The sequence below is a fragment of the Erpetoichthys calabaricus genome, chromosome 16 (assembly GCF_900747795.2).
Source record: "Erpetoichthys calabaricus chromosome 16, fErpCal1.3, whole genome shotgun sequence".
NCBI lineage: Eukaryota > Metazoa > Chordata > Cladistia > Polypteriformes > Polypteridae > Erpetoichthys > Erpetoichthys calabaricus.
Window position 1 is genome coordinate 100,601,461 of NC_041409.2, and position 22,070 is coordinate 100,623,530.

Below are 22,070 nucleotides of genomic sequence, written 5' to 3' on the forward strand. Positions count from 1 at the left end.
TTAATGCTTCATTTTAGTGGTCTCGCTTGTTAAGGTTCTCCAACCTTAATTGCTTATTTCAATCTTAAACTGCTGCATTCAGTGTTTTAATTGCTCCTTATTAGCAATAAGATGTAAAAGACAAAGCAGCCAGCAGTTCTCCAGCTAGCTTTTTTCCAATTACATCTGTGTGTGTTCATCATGCACGGTTTGATTTAATAAAACACTTAATAGAAAAATGTGACAGACTGAAAATGATCTGTTTTAGGCTTCAAATCATTTGGATGATATCCTTGGAAAGGAAAAAAATCTACGATATAAAAGCCTTACATTGCACAGACTAACAAGCCATAAAATTAAATAAGGTCTGAGATTGGCAATGATTGGTTTCTAATTAAGCAATTGGGTTGAATGAAAACCTGTAGCCACTGCGGCTCACCAGGACCGACATTACCTACCCCTGTTTTACATCTTATTGCTAATAAGGAGCAATTAAAACACTGAATGCAGCAGTTTAAGATTGAAATAAGCAATTAAGGTTGGAGAACCTTAACAAGCGAGACCACTAAAATGAAGCATTAAAATGTCACTTAAGCAATATGTGCTTCATCAGCAATAATTGAGTTCTCGTTAAGGAACTGGGTTGGAACAAAAACCTGCACATACTGTGGCACTCCAGGACCGACGTTGCCTACCCCTGCTATTGACTTCCCGTCAGTGTTCAGAAGCCATTAAGATGGCCTACAGTCTGTCAGGTTATATAGCGCCTTGATATGTGAAGTACAAGTCACAGGAGGTTCTGCTCAAGCTTTATAACACACTGGTGAGGCCTCATCTGGAATCCTGAGTGCAGTTTTGGTCTCCAGGCTACAAAAAGGACATAGCAGCACTAGAGAAGGTCCAGAGAAGAGCGACTAGGCTTAGTCCAGGGCTACAGGGGATGAGTTATGAGGGAAGATTAAAAGAGCTGAGCCTTTACAGAGATGAAGAGGAGACCTGACTGAAGTGTTTAAAATTACGAAGGGGATTAATCCAGTGGATCTAGACGGTGACTTTAAAATGAGTTCATCAAGAACACATGGACACAGTTAGAAACTTGTGAAGGGTAAATTTCATACAAACATTTGTTTCTTTACACAAAGAACGATAGACACTTGGAATAAGCGACCAAGTAGTGTGGTAGACAGTAAGACTTTAGGGACTTTCAAAACTCGACTTGATGCTTTTTTAGGAGAAATAAGTCGACAGGACTGGCGAGGTTTGTTGGGCTGAATGGCCTGTTCTCGTCCAGATTGTTCTAATGTTCAGTGGACACTGCTTACACAGTAACTAGAGCAAGACATACAGCCCAAGCTCAAGTGACAAAAAAGATAAATAGTTAAGCTAAACAACAAATTAAAACAGATTAAATAGTTTAGTAATATTCAGCAGCTATAGCCATGAGCCCAAAATAATATGTTTTACTTCTAAAGGATATGCTTTGTGAATTCTTACCACAGCAACCATTTCTGCTGCATTCCCTCTCGGACATCTAAGTATAGGCACAGCACCTAGAAAACATGACAAGATGCAATGCAAGTAAGTGTTATTACATTATCACTGTTACAAGTCCATAAGCAGAAACACAATTCTTGGAATTAATATTTATTAAGGACATATTGATTATGGTGATATCTATGCTCAATATAGCTTGTGGCTTTGTTGGGTTTAGAAAGCAGTTTATATAAAATGTATTTTGATTACATGCCAGGGTATGAATTAGCTGACCGTGGCCAAAGAGGCGGGCGCAGGCATAGCGTTCAGAGGTGAAGAGACGTCAGGGGACTGCAGAATGGCAGACAGACTGCCCTGTACAGCACTGCTAGGAGCACAAATCTTTGCTTAAAATAAAGTGAAATAAAAAAAAACCAATATATTTACTAGCAAACTACATAGAAAAAAAAGCAATTAATAATAAAAAGAACAAAAAGAATCTAGAAGTTAAAGACAAAACTAAAATATTTCTAAATGTCTTATAAAAATGTGCTGTGCTTCTCTGAATGCAAAATAATAATAAAAACACCACTGGGGCCACGAGAGTTGAGTGCGAGATAAAATATTTGTTAAAATAAACATAACAGGAACACATAGCTGAGAGCTGAATGTCACACTATGAGGTCATAATTGTTTAATATTGTGCTTTTATTAAAGGGTTCATTCAAGTGAATGGTGTCATATATGAAAATGGTTTGCCTCAGCAATCATTTTATACAAAAAAATTGCTCTATAAAAGGTTAATAATCATAATGATTACAAAATAGACACCTTTTACCAAATCATGCTCAACCAATAAAGTGTACTTACCCAGCGTAACTAAGAAGCAAAAAAGACTGTCAACTATTGTGTCCATTATGGTTTCCATGTCTGTGTCAGTGATATCTGGTTTGTTAATGGCTTGAGGGCAAAAGAAAAAAAGATGAATGAGTTTATAGGCCGTGCAGGTATAGAAGCAAAGAAATAATCTGTTTACAGACAGGAACAAATTAGCTGAAATAAAAACCACACTAAATCTTTAGCTATGCGGATTTGACTAAGTCACACAGTATATAATGTGCTCATAAAAAACATACAATATAACCAGACTATCCAAGTTAAAAGAGTATTAGAACATTAGACAATTGTCGATGAGGGCAGGCCATTCAGCACAACAAAGCTAGTCCATCCTAGCCGCCCAATTACTCCAAAATACATCAAGTTTTGAAGGTCCTGAAAGTCCTACTATCATACAGTTTAACTAGTATTTTATTCCACATGTGGAATTTACCCTTAGCAAGTGTCCAACAATGTCTCCACGGTTTTGTTGAGCTCATTTTTAAGTAACAACCGGGATCCACTGTATTAATTTCTTCCATAATTTTAAACACTTGAATCATCTCCCCTCTTAATGTCTGTTTGCTCAAACTGAAGAGGATCACCTCCTTAAATCACTCCCACTTAGTCCTGAATCAGCCTAATTGCTCTCCTCTGTGTTTCTCTAGTGCTGCTTTGTCGCCCGGATATCAAAACTGCATGCAGTACTCCAGGTAAGACCTCACCATTGCATTACACCCCTTAGGCATAACCTTCCCTGACTTGTACTCCACCTATTTAGCCCTCTTAATTTCTTCCATCCTCTGTCAGGACGTTCATAGTGAAGAGCCCACCATGACTCCCAGGTCCTTCTTTGTAAAGTGTAACCTGAACTTTTAGACATCCCATTGTGCATTTAAATCTGCTAACTTAACCAGCTTGTTGTTTAAAGTCCTATTCAGATAATATAAATACATGGGGTAAAAAAAAATATATTTCATAGCATTCGTAGTCTGAAACACTATCTGATTGTATGGGTGGTTACATATCAGGTAACGCAAGTGGTTGGTCTGCAAATCAGCAAACGTCCGCCACACCCTCTCAGTCGCGAGAAGCAGATCACAGAATGTTATATAGTTTTACTGTCAAATAATGCAAAGAGTATGCGACACGTGTTTGCCCTTATTTGGGCTCATCAGGCGTACACACTCCATGTCAGCATCAGGTAGGTAACCACCCATACAATCAGATCGTGTTTCAGACTACAAATGCTATGAATGTAATTACTCCGATCTCCAGGCTGTCAAATGAATGAACCACACGCCGAGGCGCAGCATAAAGGGGCTTTGCCTCTGACGTCTGAGGTTCGATCCCTGTGAGGGGATGCAGTTGAGTGTGTACACCTGATGAGCCCAAATAAGGGCAAAACACGTGTCGCGTACTCTTTGCATTGTTTGACAGTAAAACTATATAATAATAATTATATTAGTCTCAGGTAATTGAAAGGAACGACTCTGGGGGTCTCTCTCCTAGGAGGATTCATTTTGCCGACGTGCTCACCTTGCTTGCATATCCTCAGAGGCGAAGCCTTTACCCTGACACCACCTCTCACTTCCAGGCTGGACAGACAGAAACACACACTTCCACATGTACACGTTTATACATAAGATTTTATATTATATATATATATATATACATACAGTATATATATATATATATATATATATATATATATACACACACACACATACAGTATATCTATCTCTATCTGCGGTGGGTTGGCACCCTGCCCAGGATTGGTTCCTGCCTTGTGCCCTGTGTTGGCTGGGATTGGCTCCAGCAGACCCCCGTGACCCTGTGTTCGGATTCAGCGGGTTGGAAAATGGATGGATATATATATATTATATATATATATATATATATAATATATATATATATATAGTTATCCATCTATTTATTTATTATTTTTATGTGGAGTATTTCTTTAGCCAACTTTTGGCCTTTAGCTTTAAACACCTATCATTTGTTGTCACAAAAAAAAATTCAACCTTTTCTTGTAAAAGAAAAATCACGGGTAACAGAAGGGACTGCGCAATGGAAAGTCACTATGTAAATAACATATTATTAATATTATTAATCACATGATTATGTCTTGGGCACACAGGCTTAAATTATTCACTGCTTAAAATAAACAAACAAACACGACACAGGGAAATGCAGAAAATGTATTTATCCTGAAACAGTAAAGCATACGTTACTGGAGTGTACCGCATATAAGGAGCAAAGAACACATCTTTTTAAAAAAGCTGAAATCTATGGGACAGGATATTATTACAATAGAAAATACATCAGTAAAGTGTTGGCAATATGGTGTCTTAAAATGCTTAGTTGAATTTTTAAACAGTGTTGGACCTTTTGATATTATTTCAGTTTTTTTTGTTTTTTTTTACCCTAAGGTCTCTTCTCCACACTCCAGCTCAGTAGGTGGCAGTAATGTACCATTTACGTTAGTCTGCCAACTGCTATAAAAGAAGAAGAAGGAAATCATGTGTAGATAATATGGAGTTATCATAGCAGATAAACTAAAAAAAACAAAAAAAACAATCATTCAATGCTTGATGGTAGACATCTCTGCAAAACACTACAATAGCTATGAAGTTGACTTTACAAGACATTTGAAGAGGTTTGAGACATCATGAATAACGTTTCCAGATCGTCCCTGTTGAAAGATATGAAAGCAGCTTCTGATCTGATCCCTGATATTAAGGCCTGCTGAGCCCCTGGACAGCTCAGTGCCTGTGACTTCTCCTTTGCTTCACACGTTTTTTCCTACTGCATTCTTGCCAAAATAAAAAAGACACAACCTTCAGGCATATACCCTTAGATCCTCTTCCTAATAATTCTTTGCATTTATAAAGTGCTTTTCTCACTACTCAAAGCGCTCAGCAATTGCAGGTTAAGGGCCCAACAGAGCAGAGTCCCTATTGGCATTTACGGGATTCAAACCTCCATCCACTTGACTGTCCCCTTTGTCCGTCTTACCACTATGGGGGGCACAGCATTCAGTTGTTCTGCTTCCCAGCTCTGGAACTCACTACCACCTGAGCTTAGAAATACTGAATAATTTTCACTTTTCAAATCTAAACTTAAAACTCATTTGTTTAAGACTGCGGTGGGTTGGCACCCTGCCCGGGATTGGTCCCTGCCTTGTGCCCTGTGTTGGCTGGGATTGGCTCCAGCAGACCCCCGTGACCCTGTGTTAGGATTCAGCAAGTTGGAAAATGGATGGATGGATGTTTAAGACTGCTTTTTCTCTTTGATTACAATTGCTCAGTCCGATTTAAATTTTTGTATTTTAGTTTTTTTATTATCAGTGTTTTGTATATTGTTCAGTGTCCTTGAGTGTTTAGAAAGGTGCCTACAAATAAATAAAATGTATTATTATTATTATATATTCTAAGACAGCTTGTACCTTACAAATATATAAAAACAGCCAGAAATGAACCAACCGTGGTATGAGATGAGCTCTTTGTTTTGATTGCAGAGAACAAACATGTCATCCTCCAGTGTAATAAAGTTGAGATACTGATCAAAAACCTGTCAGAAGCAACATTTTCAAACTGGAATATGAAGTAGTCACAAAAAGAAAACAGAAATAGACACAGAATCTTCCGACATTACTTGCTTATCCTCTGTGGCTGCTTGTCAGCAAAGAAAAAGGTTTCACTGATGGGTGATGCACATTCAACGTCCTGATTTGAAGGCTAATTCCTCTCATAAATGTGTGCACTGCAGTTTGCATACATAGCTCATTAGGAACTACGGGTTTGTACAATCATGATTGTTACTAACAGCCATTTATCATTAGAACAGACTGTATGCAGAAATTGGAAATCTTTAAAATGAGGTCAAGTCAACATGAATATAACAAAAAGCTTACTTTCTACAATTTGTGTTAATTCATTGCATTATTTTTGTGTTGTACTTCAGCTAAAGGTGTGCAGGAGGTGCTGTCACCATACTTCAATTGCAATTAATTACACTGGTCAACAAGCATTTTGCTACTGGGATTCTTTCATCTCTACATTAACAAATCTCACTTGCTGACTCCAAATCTGAAAACCGTTTTTGTCCAGCAGCACATCCCATTTTATAGTTATGATGTTCCAGGTCTTGGACAACTAGGGTGACTGGACAGTAAAGGCGATGCGATTCAGCATTTAAGAAATAAGTTTGGTCTCGAGAAAAGTGAAGCCAAAATGAAGGAAGGTGTTTTTGCTGGCCCTGAAATCCGTGAACTGATGCTTGATGAGGAGTTCAAAAGGAAACTGAAGCCAACTGAATCAGCACCCTCATTCGTGCAGGCTGTCCAGAATTTTCTTGACAGTCACATAGCAGAGAATTACACTGGGCTTGTGGAGAACCTGCTGAAAGGATATTAGCTTACGGGAGCCAGAACGTCACTGAAGACGCGTTTTTGACATTCTCATCTCGACTTTTTTCCACCAAATCTAAGCGATGTCAGAGATGAGCACGGGGAAAGATTTCATCAAGATATAAAGGTGATGGAAAACCAATATCGGAGAAAATTCACTCCGAGCATGATGGGTGACTACTGCTGGTTCATGCAAAGAGAGACGGATGTGCAGTACAAGCGCAAAAGCGAGGGCCTCCAACATTTTTGGGCACGCTGACTTCACTTTTATATTGAGGTAAATTTACATAAATATGCTTTAACGCTTCTCTGGTATCGTCTTCTGGTTTGTTTTCAGAATAAACACATCAAAACAATGTTGGTGGGACAGAGTCCAAACTCCAGATATCGTGTTGATATATTATATTGATATTCAAAAGTGACAAAACGTCAATGATGTGGATCTCAAAAACCTGACGTGCAGCTTAATTCCGATTTCATATATGAAATCAGTGGAAAAAAACTTAATAAAAAGCTGCTCAGAAGTTGCCAGAAGCAAACAAAAAATATTTTTTTGTAGACCAGTGTAATGTGGAGTAAAATTTCTTGTGATGGTCTGTTTTACAAAATAAAAAATGACAGAGATGCCTGTGCATCCTTTCTCTGCTTAAGCCTTCTCCCTACAGATGCCATCTATGTAGCTAGACAGACAGAACTCAATAAAACGGGTTGTCCTCAACAGTTCACGGATGTGGGGGGCACCACATGATTTACAGAAGAAATGCCTACTTTAGTGATTTGGGTGACTGCATTTGCTCCCAGAGCGGCACTTGCAATGTCTTCAAGTTTGCTTCTTGAAATGGCAGAAATGAAGTTCAAGTAGTAAGACTCATATAGTTGACTTCGAAGATCCTTTAGAAAAAAGAAATAAAAATAATTTTAGCATGTGTGGAAACTGATTTAAGACTAATTAAATATAGCAGAAAATTAAAAAAGGGTTCCCACCCTAATTTTTGGTTTAACCTCCACATTCTAACAGCAATCCTAGCATCACTTTGCTGCCTTGTCTACATTTACCTAACATGACTCATTAAAAAAGGTCATTTGTTTAAATATGCTTAGTGTAGATGTGCTGCTCGCTGTGGTTTCAGTTTAAACATCATGAAACACTATATATACAATTTTTTTTTTAAATCATTTTGAAACATTACTATTATTCCTTTCATATAAAGAGACACTGCTTATGCTGCCTATAGTAAAATATTAGGTACTGCAATGTTCAATCTAAAAATGTCATAATTAGCCTTTACGTTTAATTATCATATCCCTGTCATTTGCATGGAAATTAATTTGGTGAAGATGCCTTAACTAAAATATCAATATAAACACACAAGAACAACTGTATTCATCGGCCCCCAAAAGACTGATCAAACACAAACAACACGCTTAGACCTATAATAATGGCAATAATGGATACAATGAGGCTATTAGAAATAAACTGGATGCATTAGGATTAAAAGTCAAATCGAAGGTAAAAAGCTTAGGGGTAACCGTTGATTGTAATCTGAATTTTAAATCGCATATTAATCAGATCACTAGGACAGCATTTTTTCACCTAAGAAACATAGCAAAAGTTAGACCTCTTATATCATCGAAAGATGCAGAGAAATTAGTTCATGCGTTTGTTTTCAGTCGGCTAGATTACTGTAACGCACTCCTCTCAGGTCTACCCAAAAAAGACATCAATCGTTTGCAACTAGTGCAGAATGCAGCTGCTAGAATCCTTACCAGGAAAAGAAAATCCGAACACATTTCTCCAGTTTTGATGTCACTACACTGGTTACCTGTGTCATTCAGAATTGACTTTAAAATTCTGCTTATGGTTTATAAAGCTTTAAATAATCTCACCCCGGCTTATATATCGGAATGTCTGCCACCTTATATTCCAAATCGCAACCTCAGATCCTCAACTGAGTGTCTCCTTAGAATTCCAAGAGCAAAACTTAAAAGAAGTGGTGAGGCGGCCTTCTGCTGTTATGCACCTAAAATCTGGAATAGCCTGCCAGTAGGAATTCGCCAGGCTAATACAGTGGAGCACTTTAAAAAACTACTGAAAACTTTAACATGGCCTTCTCATAACTTCACTGTAATTTATTCCTGATACTCTGTATATCCAATTCATTATAATAACTATTCATTCAAAATCTGTACTAACCCCTACTCTCTCTTCTGTTTCCTTTTCCGGTGTCCTGTTGGTGGTGGCGTGCGCCACCACCATCTACCCAAAGCACCATGATGTTCCAACAATGATGGATGGATTAAAAGCCAGAAGTCTGTATGACCATCGGCATCAAGTGACTCCGTGAAAAACCCGAACTACAAAGAGGACTATTTCATTTATGTTAGGTAGAATGCCCAGAGGGGACTGGGTGGTCTCGTGGCCTGGAACCCCTACAGATTTTATTTTTTTCTCCAGCCTTCTGGAGTTTTTTTTTGTTTTTTCTGTCCACCCTGGCCATCGGACCTTACTCCTTTCTATGTTAACTAATGTTGTCTTATTTTAATTTCTTATTTTGTCTTTTATTTTTCTTCTCTTCATTATGTAAACCACTTTGAGCTACTTTTTGTATGAAAATGTGCTATATAAATAAATGTTGTTGTTGTTGTTATTTATTAAATGTTAATACAGAACTCTTAAGGTCAAGGTGTTTATATTTTAAGCATATTGTAGAGCGGCCAATCCCGTGAGCTTGACTTCTATTCATCTTCATTCTCATTATCATCACCGGTTTAAATGTTATTTTTCAGATTTTCCCATTCTAGCTGTGGCACCGATGAAAAGACAAGAGGCAGAGCTGGAAGTGGCGGAGTTGAAGATGCTACGATTTTCTCTCGGAGTAATGATGGCAGACAGGATTAGGAATGAGGACATTAGAGGGACAACACAGGTATGACAATTAGGTGAGATTGAGATGGTTTGTGGAAGAAAATTTAGACTTGGGGGTCACATCGTCAAAGTGTTTGGCCATGCTTGCCATCTCTCTATATATAAAATCCAACGTCTGTCTGTCTGTATGTCTTTTTGCTTTTCACCAGAGAACTACTTAACGGATTTAGATCTTTTTTTTTTCTCTATAATTTGCTCGAACATTCCGGTTGATTTTGCGACTTCTCTCATTGTGCTAAGAATCAGAGTTCGCTTGCAGTAGCGATCGATATATTCAGGCTAATCTGACAGAGGGGGAAGTGTGACATCACTGTCCTGTTTCACTACTACGTGGACGGAGCCGCGGGGGATGGCTAGTGTTAAAATATAACATTCATCTTAAAGAAACTGCATAAGGGGTTAATAAATGTCAGAAACCTGTTCAGGCATATCAGGAAACCAGACCAAGGTCAAGTGAACAACAAAGACAAAGATGTAATACACAAAACGATGACTAAGAAATCTGCAGATGCCCTGTAAACAACCAGAATGGTCAGTTGTTACATACACAGAAATTTCAAGGGTGGTGGCTCAAACCAAAGGGTATAATTTCATTTTATACTAGGGGGTTCCCCCCGGCCTATGCTATGCGCCAGCCACTTCACATCTCTCTCACTCGCGTTGTGAAGAGGGGGGCTGAACGCACCCCAAGGAGACGAAGTCGCTCCTCTGAAACCCCCTCTTAAATGGTGATACAAGGGGAAACAGTTTTTTTTTTTTTACCTCCTCTTTGCTCGATCAGCTGCTGCTGTGCCGTGTGATCTGCATCTCGCACGACGCTTCGAACATTTAAAAGTCTGTACAGCAGCTGTCCTACTCTTTGTCTTTTATTTCCGGCCCCGGACATGGTTAAATCCTTTGGAACAAAGTCTGGTCTCGCGGGTCGTGAGTTCTTTATATTTTTTAGCTTATCATTTAAAAACGGAATAAGCATCTGAAAATCTAACAACATCACATTAAAGTTCGATACATTCTGAAAAGAATGATACCAAACATTGTCACATACGTGCGCATGGGAGGCAGCTAAAGGGCTTGAGTGAGGGCAATTCCGAATCTGACCAGGATGTGGCAGAGTGCACCGACTCTTTTTCTCTTTTTCCTGCAGACCATTCACGGGAGATTCCACCTGGTCCTCTTGACGTCACTTACGGGACCGAGCCTATGGAACAAGACCTTGCCGGCTCTGGCCCCTGTGATGTCACATCTGGGCTAGAGCCTATGGTTGAAGACCCTTATGAGCCCGACCCCTTTGACCTCACTTTCTGTCTTCCCCTTTAAAAGCCTTCACCTTTTCCCTGTTCCCTCAGTTCTGTTTTGGACTCGGGTTTTGTGCACAGCAGTGCTATCATTTACATCAATCTGCAGCCAGGAAACCAAATATACGGGTGGCTGCCCCAAACCTTGCTATGACTCTTTGTGGAGTTTGTGACAACATATAAATGTACGGTGATCCCTCGCTATATCACGCTTCGACTTTCACGGCTTCACTGTATCGCGATTTTTTCTCATACACGGTTACGTCACTACGCATGCGCTTTCTTATCTAAGTCCCACGATGGCTCCTAAACGTGCTGCTTTTTCTAAGCCTTCTGACAATGAAACTAAGCGCCGGAGGAAGATGCTTACCATCCAGGAGAAGGTGAAACTCTTGGATATGATCAAAGATGGTAATACCCTACAAAAGCCTCCTCACGCATATGTAAAGACAGCGCCAGCAACTGCCTATCAAGATGTTCTTCAGCCGCACACCCAGACACCCACTGCCTACTCCTAGTTCTCCTTCAGCGGAAGAAGACAACGACGCACCTGCTGAAGATACTGCACCACCTTGTCACAATTGGGTCACAGATTTGCACAGAGACACAGGAGGTTGTAGAAAAAAAAAGAACTTTATTCAAAGCACTGCAAACAAACATTTGTCTCTTTTCAAAAGTTTAAACGTACTCCATGACAAGTCAGAGATGACAGTTCCGCCAGGAGCAGAGAATGACTGAGAGAGAGAGAGAAACAAAACAACCAATTCCAAAGCTGAGAGGCGCTGCACAATACTTTTAAGCAAGCGGTTTATCGCGCAAGTAAGAAGGGTAAGGAGCAATGTGAAGGTAGACTGTCAGCTGTTTCAGGGGTTTTCCCAGGGGCGTCTGTGTCCTCTGAGGGTGCGATCAGCACTCCAGCTTACCACCTGAAGACTCTCCTACTGAGCTGGTGCCTTCATAGGTTAGTGGTTGTGAGTAAGAACTGTGTGTGTGTGTAATTAAATGTACAGTACAATAATAATAATATGATATTTTTAATGTCTAATATGTCTTATTTTCTCTTATTTTGTCTAATATATTGGGTAATACGAGTGTAATGGTGACTAAAGGGTGTTATTTCATGTCTAGAGGGCTCTAATAATGTTAAAAAAACGTATTTAGAAGGTCGAAAACAGGTTTTCTATACTCTAACTGCGAAAATATTCGATTTATAAATAACCAATTTCTACTTCGTGAAAATTCATTTATCGCGGTAGAGTCTGGAACGGATTAACCGTGATAAACGAGGGTCCACTGTACATTTTAAAATAAGCCTGATTTAAAGCGTGACAAAAAACGTCACATAAAATCGTTGCAGTTTTAGGATTAGGATTTTATATATTATATATATACACATATATACACATATTTATATATATATATATATATATATATATATATATATATATATATATATATATATATATATATAATATATATAATAATATGTGTATATATGTATATATTATATATATATAATGTGTATATATGTATATATTATATATATATATATATAATGTGTATAAATGTATATATTATATATAATATATACATATATACACATATTATATTAGATATATATATATATATATATATATATATATATATATATACACATACACACACACACACACACACACACACACAGTAGATAGATCATTTGGGTGTGAACAACCAGAATAAATGTATGCACTGATTGACATTTATGTAAATTCAGTTGCTTATCAAACAGACCAACACCCTTAATATTTACCACCATTCTGTTCATACTATAACAGGCCGCTTGGTGCTGCAGGTGTAATAAATGACGCTGTGTGTTGTCCTGTATAACTATGTATGTGACAAATAAATAATTATTATAATTATTATTTAAACCCAAACTTGAACCAGTCAGGGTGCTAAATAGCCTGATGATTTATGATAGCAGTGATGAAATGCCTTATATCGTATATGTTGGTTGGGCTAGCCTAACAGTAAATAAATATATTCGCCTCATTACAAATAGAAGAGTCGGTGGCACCATAAATTGAGAAGTAGAGAGTTGAAGGTTTTGTGTACCGACTGCACAGCCCTATCATGCCCATCACTTCATTCTCTTCTCTGTTCTTTGCAGTTTTGCTTCATGCTCGTCTTTCATTGGCCATGTCTCACTCTCAGCACGGCTCACAAAGTATTTATAAAGTTCACCCTTCAATACAGAAGTCAGAATGGCACATGGCTTCCAGAACTCCTTCCCTGCCCCTGTCACCCTGGCTATTACTGTTGTGCCTGCACCTCCATCTCAACTTATCAACTAAGTAAGAGAGGTCCCCTAATTTCTCCTCAAATTACACTTTCTGCCTCACATGCTGTCTACAAACATTCGAACACTCTGGACGAGAACAGGCCATTCAGCACAACAAAGCTCGCCAGTCCTGTCCACTTATGTCTTCCAAAAAAACATCAAGTGGAGTTCTGAAAGTCCCCAACGTCTTACTGTCCACCACACTACTTGGTAGCTTATTCCAAGTGTCTATCGTTCTTTGTGTAAAGAACGATGTTGCAATGTTGCACTTGCCGCCCGCAGATTACTTTTATGCAAACCGTGCATTGGATTAATTTTCTCCCAACTCTGCCATACACACCACAATGCCATGTACCCTCATTTTCCAAGCCTATTGTCCCTTCACCTTAAGCACCACCAAAAAAAAAATCTAACCTTAATTTTATAGGTGCTTAAAAAAAAAAGAAAACAAAATACAATACCTGGCATATCCTGTCAATGTTTTCTTCTGTGGGCATCACAAAATAAATGGCTGGCACATCAGGGATTGCATCTCGATCAGAGTGAAGTAATCTGAAACAAAGGAATGCACAAGAAATGAGCTGCATCAATGTTTTGATAATAGTGTTATCTACTGACTTTATAAAGCACATTATGATGGTCTGCTGTGAAAGGAACTATACTGATCTTATTAAGGTGTTGTACTGTGTTAGCCATTATGAATGTGGTGAGAAGACAAGCAAAATGACACCTTTTATTGGCAACCTAAAACGTTTTATTTAGCCAATAAAATGTGCCATTTTGCTTGACTTCTCACCACATTGCTCTTATTAAGAAAGGCAAAGAATACTATTACAGCTCAGTAGCTTTGCACAGACAAACACAAGAACCCAAACTGTACTTCTACATAACTGGTACCCTTTTGCTGTGAATGTTTAGACTCAGTTGTGTCTGCCAAGTTCATGAACCGTTCGCTAACCCCTACGCTGGTCCTAAGCAGCAAGTAAAGAAGGTCATACACCCAGATTTATTATAAATTTAATTCTTTACCAATGTATTTTACAACATAAACACAATGCAAATGACTGGGAAATCAGCAATGTATTTATTTTTTTGTTGCTTGTCTATGGGTGCAGTAAGGGCCCCATTTCTTGGGTCAGAGTTTGAGAAAAGGAGGCAGAAATAAAAATCACACACTGCGCCTGTGGTCATCATTCACCTGAGGGTTAAACCATCTTATCCATTACAATCTACTGTGTCTGTAGGATTTTAATTACTGAACAATTCCTCCAATCAAAATAAAAGTTTGTTCATATAGTACATTTACAGTACTGGTCAAACGTTTTAGAACACCTCAGTTTTTCTTCAGATTTAATCTGCTGAAATGCAATGATTGGCCTAAAAGGGGTAGGCGAGCGAAGCGAGCAGGGGGCGGAGCCCCCTTGTGATTGGCCTAAAATGGTGAAAAAGTAAGGTTTAAATTTAATGTTTAGATTAGCAAAAACTGAATAAAGGAAACTTCAGAATATAGATAGATAGATCTTTATTGTCATTGTCACTTTTACAAAGGAACAACGAAATTGAAGGTGCAATCGACTCAGTGTGAGGAATAAGAGTTAAAAAGACAAAAAGACAAGAAGAGAGAAAATAATAACAAACCGAATAGTAATAAATATACAAATGGGCCTTCTTCAGGGAACAAATAATAGGTCACAACCTCCAGATGTTCGGTAGCAAGTCCAGCAAATGAAGCCTTTCAAACAATTTGCACAAGTGTCCCAGCTTGTGTTGATTACTTCAAAACTCTCTGTCTGTGTTAAAGCAGAGGCTGAAGTATGACTGGGACAATTCCAGTGATAACGACAAGAAAACATCAATTCACAAATGAAATGAGACAGAGCCATTATTACCCTTACAAGTGTAGGCCTTTCATTTAGAGCAGGGGTGTCCAAACCTTTTTCAAGAAGGGGCAGATTTGATAATGCGAAAGTGTCTGAGGGCCAACAGAACCCTGATGACATCATTTTAAACAATAAAAAATGCATATGAATATTCCGTTAATGTTGTCACTTTCACGCAAGAAAAGAAAAAAATATGCAAATGTAAGCATTTAGATATACAGATCACAGCATACAAGTTATCTGAATTTCTAGCAGAAATTGAAAACATTCAGAAACTCTAAAATACAGCTGTGTCTAATTCTGATAACAGAGCAACAGGTAAGCTATTGACACTAACGTGAAGGGTGAAACTGAGATCTGGATTTCAGTCCACAGGCCTCATGTATAAACGGTGTGTATACGCACAGAAATGTTGCGTAAGAACGTTTCCACGCTCAAATCACGATGTATAAAACCTAAACTTGCCGTAAAGCCATGCACATTTCCACGGTACCTCATACCCTGGATCTATAACGTTCAGCGCATTCAGATGCTTTGTTATGTCAACCAAAAAAGCCAAGTCTGCTATCCACTCAGTATCTGACGGTTCTTGCATTGGCTGACATCCCCTTTAAGAGAGAAAAATCGCTGCAGTGCTGATCCCCTGCTGAGCCACCTCACCTCGTTGTGATATATTACATCTCCATATTCAGCCTGGATGTCAAGCAGGAACTTCTGGAACTGGCGATGGTATAGAGCTTTAGAATGGATCAAATTAATTGTCTTTACCACTGGATTCGTGACATGATCAAATCTTAGATGTTTGGCCCAAAGACCCTGCTGATGAATGATGCAATGGAGTTTAACGGCGTTGCCTCCTTTGTCGCTGACTTTGTTACAGATTAGCGTGGACAGTCCACTTCATTCACCAGCCCCGGCAGGCGCACCATCTGTAATAATCCCACTAAGCTTGCTCCATGGTAGTTTCATGTCATCAACAGCTGAACAAACATTATGGAATAAATCACTTCCTTTTGTTTGGCCTTTGAGCCTTTTGAGGTCCAGAATCTTTTCTGTTATGTTTATGTCACCATCAACACCTCTCCAAAAAATCAGTAACTGAGTAGTGTCTGGTGCATCTGTGCTTTCATCGCAGGCTAAAGAAAAAAAAATCAAAATCTGTTGACTTGTCTCCCAGTTGTCTTCTAACATGTGATGACAGCTCTTCAATTCTCCATGCCACACTGTTACGAGCGAGGCAAATGTTGGCAAAATCTTTCTTCTTTTCGGGGCAAATGTGTTCTGCTATTTTCATGACACAGTTTTTAACAAACTCACCTTCTGTAAAAGGTTTTCCATGTTTAGCAATTAACATAGCCACTTTATAGCTAGCTTTGGTGATGTTTTCATTTGACTCCTGGGCCCACGTAAAGAACTCCTGCTGGGCGGCTAAGCTCTCCTCAAGTTACTTCACTTTTTCAGCACGGTCAATCTCTGATAGCTTCTCATATGTACTAGCACGTTTTGTCTCGTAGTGTCTTCACATTATATTCCTTATACAAAACAACAGTCACATGGCAAATTAGGCAGACACAGTTGTTTCGGTTTTCAGTGAAAAAATATTGTGACTTCCACCTTGCCTGGAAGCGGCGTCCTTCATTATCAACTTTCCTTTTTTAACTTGCCGTAGCCATGACAGTTGTAGGGTCACAGCAAATTTTACACAGCCATACAGTGTACCTTCAAACTGGCAGCGTACACCTGCAGAATCCTCGGTGTTAAACCCTCCGAAGCCCCACAGCATCGCGTGTCCAGCGAAAGCTGTGATTGGTCCATCATTCAATCTTTTTCTGTTTGAGGTTTTATGGCAGTTGGCAGACTCTGTTATAAAGTGCTGCCACCATGAGTTCAAAAGAGAAACTGCATGTTGAATAGGTATGATTTATTTATTCTGTTTGTGCATGCGGGCCAAAAATAACACATTTTGAGACAAAAGGAGCGGGCCGTATAAAATCCGATCTCAGGCCATGATTGGCCCCCGGGCCGGACTTTGGACAGGCCTGATTTGGAGAAATTGCAAAAACAATCCAAGTGCCAGTGAGTCCAGTGGTGTCTGACACAATCCAATGGCAACTGGAAGAAACTCTGATAGGAAGAGATCGGGCAGAGCCAAAGTCACAAGCCAATCAGAAGACACGTTTCTGAGGGTCACCAGCTTGAGTGTTCACAGGCGCCTCGCAGCACAACAGCTTAACAGCGCAGGTCAAGAAAAACAAGTGTTAGTTTATATTGTGAAGAGGAGACTTTGTGCTGCAGGTTTGGCAAGGCGAGTGGCAGGAAGAAAGGCAATCCTTAAAGGACACAATGGGGACTTGAAATGCCGGCTGTGGACTCCTGCATTTTATGGGCCAACGAATTCAAATTTGAAATCTTCGGTTCATCATGCAAGGTGTTTGTACGCCATCCAGTTGGTGACAGTGTGGTCCCTCAGTGTGTGACACCAACTGTCAGACATGGAGGAGAAAGTGTGATGGTCTCAGGTTCTTTTGCTGGAGGCTGAGTGGGTGACTGGCACAGAGTGACTGGCATTCTGAATCAAAAGGCTTACCACAGTTTAGCTGTCGTATCAGCAAAAGGTGCAGGCTACTTGGATGAATCAAAAATCTGATTGAAATTTTGCACACTTAATAATTCCTTGACATATTTTTTTAATTTGCCATTGTTTATTTGATTTCATGAAACATTAAGACATTAAACTGCATGCATTTCCATAACAACTGAGGTGATGTAAAACGTTTTGACTGGTACTGTACATCTTTTTAATTATACAGCCTTCCGTCTCTTTTTTTTTTTTTAACCAGCTTTTTCCACTGTAGGGTTCTGGAAGACGCATACCGTCATACAATGCCCAGAATTAAACAGCAAGTTTCATTAACAGCAAAAACAGTCTAATAATTAAGAATTTGGTTAGTCTGGAAATAGTAGCTCAACAGGAACGGAGTTTGAAACGGTTGAGTTAGCTGGTTGCTACTTGCAGCTCTTTAACGTATGTTTGCTGCTTAGGCAAAAAGGAAACAATGATTCTGAATATTAAACGTCAGATCAATTAAATTGGCAAAAGAAGTGTTTTGTCAGCACCAGCAACTGGTTACTACTTAGGAAAATGGCAGAAGCAAAAACCTGTAGCCACTCAGACCATTCGGGATTTGAGTGGGATACCTCTGCTCAGTTTTGGGTGTAATTAATTGCTGACTTAGACAGGTGGGGTCAGATAGGAGTATCTCTTAGAAAAGTGGCACTAATAAATAATAGATAAAAGCTGCAATCAATAATTAGAAAGTGTAAAGAATGGATTTGTACAAAAAAAAAAAAAAACATGCAAATTATAGCAGAATTATAACATTGCCCCAAATCCAAAAAAGCCTTTGCATTTTCCGATTATAATCAACTAGCTGTCCCCTGCAGCTCCACCTGCGTAGTAGTGAAACAGGACAAACTTTAAAAATCAATAAACAAAAAGGTACCACTAGCTAAGCGGAGGCGAGGTGCGCTCCAACATGTGGCGAGAGGTAGAGCGTCTTCTGACATCACGCCTTTCCCTGCAGCCTGTGTCTTGAATTAGCGCAAATATATCGCTCCTGCAAGCAAACTATAATTCATAGCACAATGAGAGAGTCGCAAAATCAACCGCAATGTTCAAGCAAATTCTAGAATACAGCCCGATCTAAATCCGTGAAGTAGTTCACTCGTGAAAGGCAGACAGACAGACAGACATTGGATTTTATATATATATATATATATATATATATATATACATATATATACATATATATATATATATACATATATATATATATATATATATATATATATATACACAGTGGAACCTCGAGATACAATCACCTCTGTATACGAGAAATTCAAAATACGAGGAAAGTATGAGTGAAAATTTCTGATCTAAATGCGAGCATTGGCTCGCGTAACGAGCCACGAGCCAGGCTGTGGGTATAGCTCTCAGCTTAGCGAGGGGGCGTGGTAGCAGTTGCGAGCCGCGATCTGCGGTGTCTGCGTTTCTCACTTAAGTGCACAGGTGGGAAACTGCCCACATCCATGATTGTTCCTGTGGCTGATGGGCTGCAGCTGCCATGTCCTCCCCGCATATATAGAGAAGCGCGAGCCGGTTAAGGGGGAGAAGAAGTAAAAGGAGAGAGAGAGAGAGAGAGAGAGAGAGAGAGAGAGAGAGAGAGAGAGCGCGCGCGCAGGCAGGCAGGCAGGAGAGCAGGCTCGAAGGGTAGCTGAACAGGCGAGCCAAACAGCTGAAGCAGGACGGTGTAGAGAAGGTCAGCTGCATTAAGAGTGTCTCGCCTGTTGCAGAGCCCGCAGGTGAGACGCTAACAGAGAAGAAGCACCGGGGATTGTCGTCCGTTTTTTAAAGACTGCATCCTTTTGACGTTTTAACCTCGTGTTAAAGGATTGTTATTCTTGTGTATTTTAAACCTCCACTTCACAACTGTTTTAAGGATTATTTATTTAAACATTTATTGAATGCTCTACTGCACTTTGGACACCTGTTTTGATTCTTTTAATAATCAGTTATATTATTTACCAGTGTTATTTATTAAAGGTAGACTACAGTATATATAATTTATCAGTGTTATTTGTTAGGAAAATTGATTTTTATGTTAATATATTTGGGGTGCGGAACGGATTAACTGGATTTCCATTATTTTCAATGGGGAAGTTTGTTCTAGATACGAGAAATTCGCTATACAAGCTCAGTGCTGGAACGAATTAAACTCGTATCTAGAGGTTCCACTGTATATATATATATATATATATATATATATATATATATATATATACTAGCTGTCCCCTGTGGCTTCGCCCACACTGAAGTGAAACAGGACAGTGAGGAGGGTCCTGCCCGGCTCCCAAGTCTTGATGTCATGCTTCCCCCTCCCCTCGGCCCACAGACTCTCTTAGCGCGAAGAGAGAAGTCGCAAAATCAACCGGAACGTTCAAGCAAATTCTAGAAGAAAGGCTGATCTAAATCCGTTAAGTAGTTCCCTCATTCGCTAGCTAAATGAATGTAAGGTGCACCCCGAGGCTGGTGGCGCACGAGTGAGGAAGGCCCTGCCCTCCTCCGTTCGGCCTGCTGGGTCTCTCCTGGATTTGTGCAAATAAATCAGTACCGTAAGCAAACTCTGATACTGGGCGCGATGAGAGAAGTCACAAAATCAACTGGAAAGTTCAAGTAAAATATAGAAAAAAACCCAATCTAAATCCATGAAGTAGTTCTCCCATGAAAAGTGGACAGACATACAAACAGATGTTGGATTTTAAATACATAGAGATTAATTTGGCACATTCTGTGGTGAGGCTCAGATGCCATGGCAGCCATGGAGGCTTACGGTTGTGAAGAATACTCACCAACCATGGAAAAAGCGAGTATGTCACATCCTTCACGTTTTTGGCAAATTGAGAAAATTATGTCTCCACTATAATTAACGATCTCTAGATGTAATATTTCCTGAGCTTCATGCACACACATGGTTGGCGTGTGGACAGCGGCCGTGTGGAAAAAGGAAGGGGGACCAGGGGCGGCCCTTGTACGTCTCTGCCGTGAAATAAATGGTCTGTTAATGGAAATAAGGAATGAAACCGCCAAAAGGAGAGGTCAGTTCCGAAAGTTCCTTATGACATAATGGTGAGAACTGCCAAGAAGAAGACGTTATTTTCGAAAGTTCGTTATGGGGCATGGCGCGAAATGAAACCTACTTAACGTATGTAAGACAGTGTAAAGGATGAGAATGGGAAATTTGGGCTTCCTACGTATATTGGAAGTTGCAGAAATAGTGAGGAGGGGTTTCTCCTACCTATATACAGTGGAACCTTGGTTTGCAAGTAACTTGGTTTACAAGTGTTTTGCAAGATGAGCTAAAATTTTTAATAAATTTTGACTTGATAAACAAGCGAGGTCTTGCAATATGAGTAGTATGTATACGCTTTGTCTGCTGAGCGTCATGTGATCACAACTGAACTGATGGTTCTTCTCTCTCTCGCTGCGGGATTGTGGGCAATCGTCTCCTATTCTCCATCTGAGTCGGTGTGCCTTACTCATATAGTCAACATCCATACGAGCGTATACTGTTTACTACAGCATTGTGACGGTGTGTGTGTGTGTGCCGTGACATCTTGCACCCCAAAACACGAAGCTGAGTACTTTAGCAACACCAGCTTTATTCACCTTGAAACAGCAACAGCGCGGTTATTAATTGTAGTGAGATCTGCCGCTCTCCTATACACAGACACAGCAGTCAGGCAGGGCCGTGGCCAAGTAATACTATACCCTGCGCATTTGTGATGTTACTTGTATCACCCATTGACGGCAGGCGCTTACAGCATGTCCGCAATCTTTTCAGATTCGCTTTTACGGCGAACTGCTACAGCGCTGGGAGACTGCGATTGCTTTGGGACGCTCTTCTGCGTGTTGTCCCGTTGGGTGGAATCCCACAAGAGTTTAGAAACTGACTCACACCAGCCATGATTCTTTTCAAAGATAAAGTGCAGGTTAATTTGTTTTATGTATTTTTACTTTATATTTTGTATTAATCATTTTTATATGAATAGTTTTGGGTTGAGGAACAAATCTTCTGAGTTTCCATTGTTTCTTATGGGGAAATTCACTTTGATATACGAGTGCTTTGGACTGCGAGCACGTTTCCGGAACGAATTATGCTCACAAACCGAGGTTCCACTGTATACAGTTTAGGGGGTACACCCGTCCCCCCCCCCCGGGTATTGCAATAGGACATGAAACATAGCTAACTTTTGTAAGTACACTGCAAGGAATAAGCATGCGAAATTTCAGCTTCCCACCTATGTGGAAAGTAGGAGAGTCAGTGAGGAGTCAATGAGGGCCTTG

General features: G+C 39.6%; 1 protein-coding gene across 1 annotated transcript in view; it reads right to left on the reverse strand.

The window, feature by feature from the left end:
• The window catches only part of scfd1 (sec1 family domain containing 1), a 177,147-nt gene that overhangs the window by 148,666 nt on the left and 6,411 nt on the right, over positions 1 to 22,070 (reverse strand). Inside the window, exons 4-8 of the mRNA XM_028821277.2 lie at positions 13,748 to 13,838; positions 7,511 to 7,633; positions 5,817 to 5,904; positions 2,323 to 2,412; positions 1,474 to 1,529 (exon numbers count right to left, since the gene is read on the reverse strand). Coding sequence (XP_028677110.1) covers positions 1,474 to 1,529; positions 2,323 to 2,412; positions 5,817 to 5,904; positions 7,511 to 7,633; positions 13,748 to 13,838 — 448 coding nt within the window. The remainder of the gene's footprint in view (positions 1 to 1,473; positions 1,530 to 2,322; positions 2,413 to 5,816; positions 5,905 to 7,510; positions 7,634 to 13,747; positions 13,839 to 22,070) is intronic.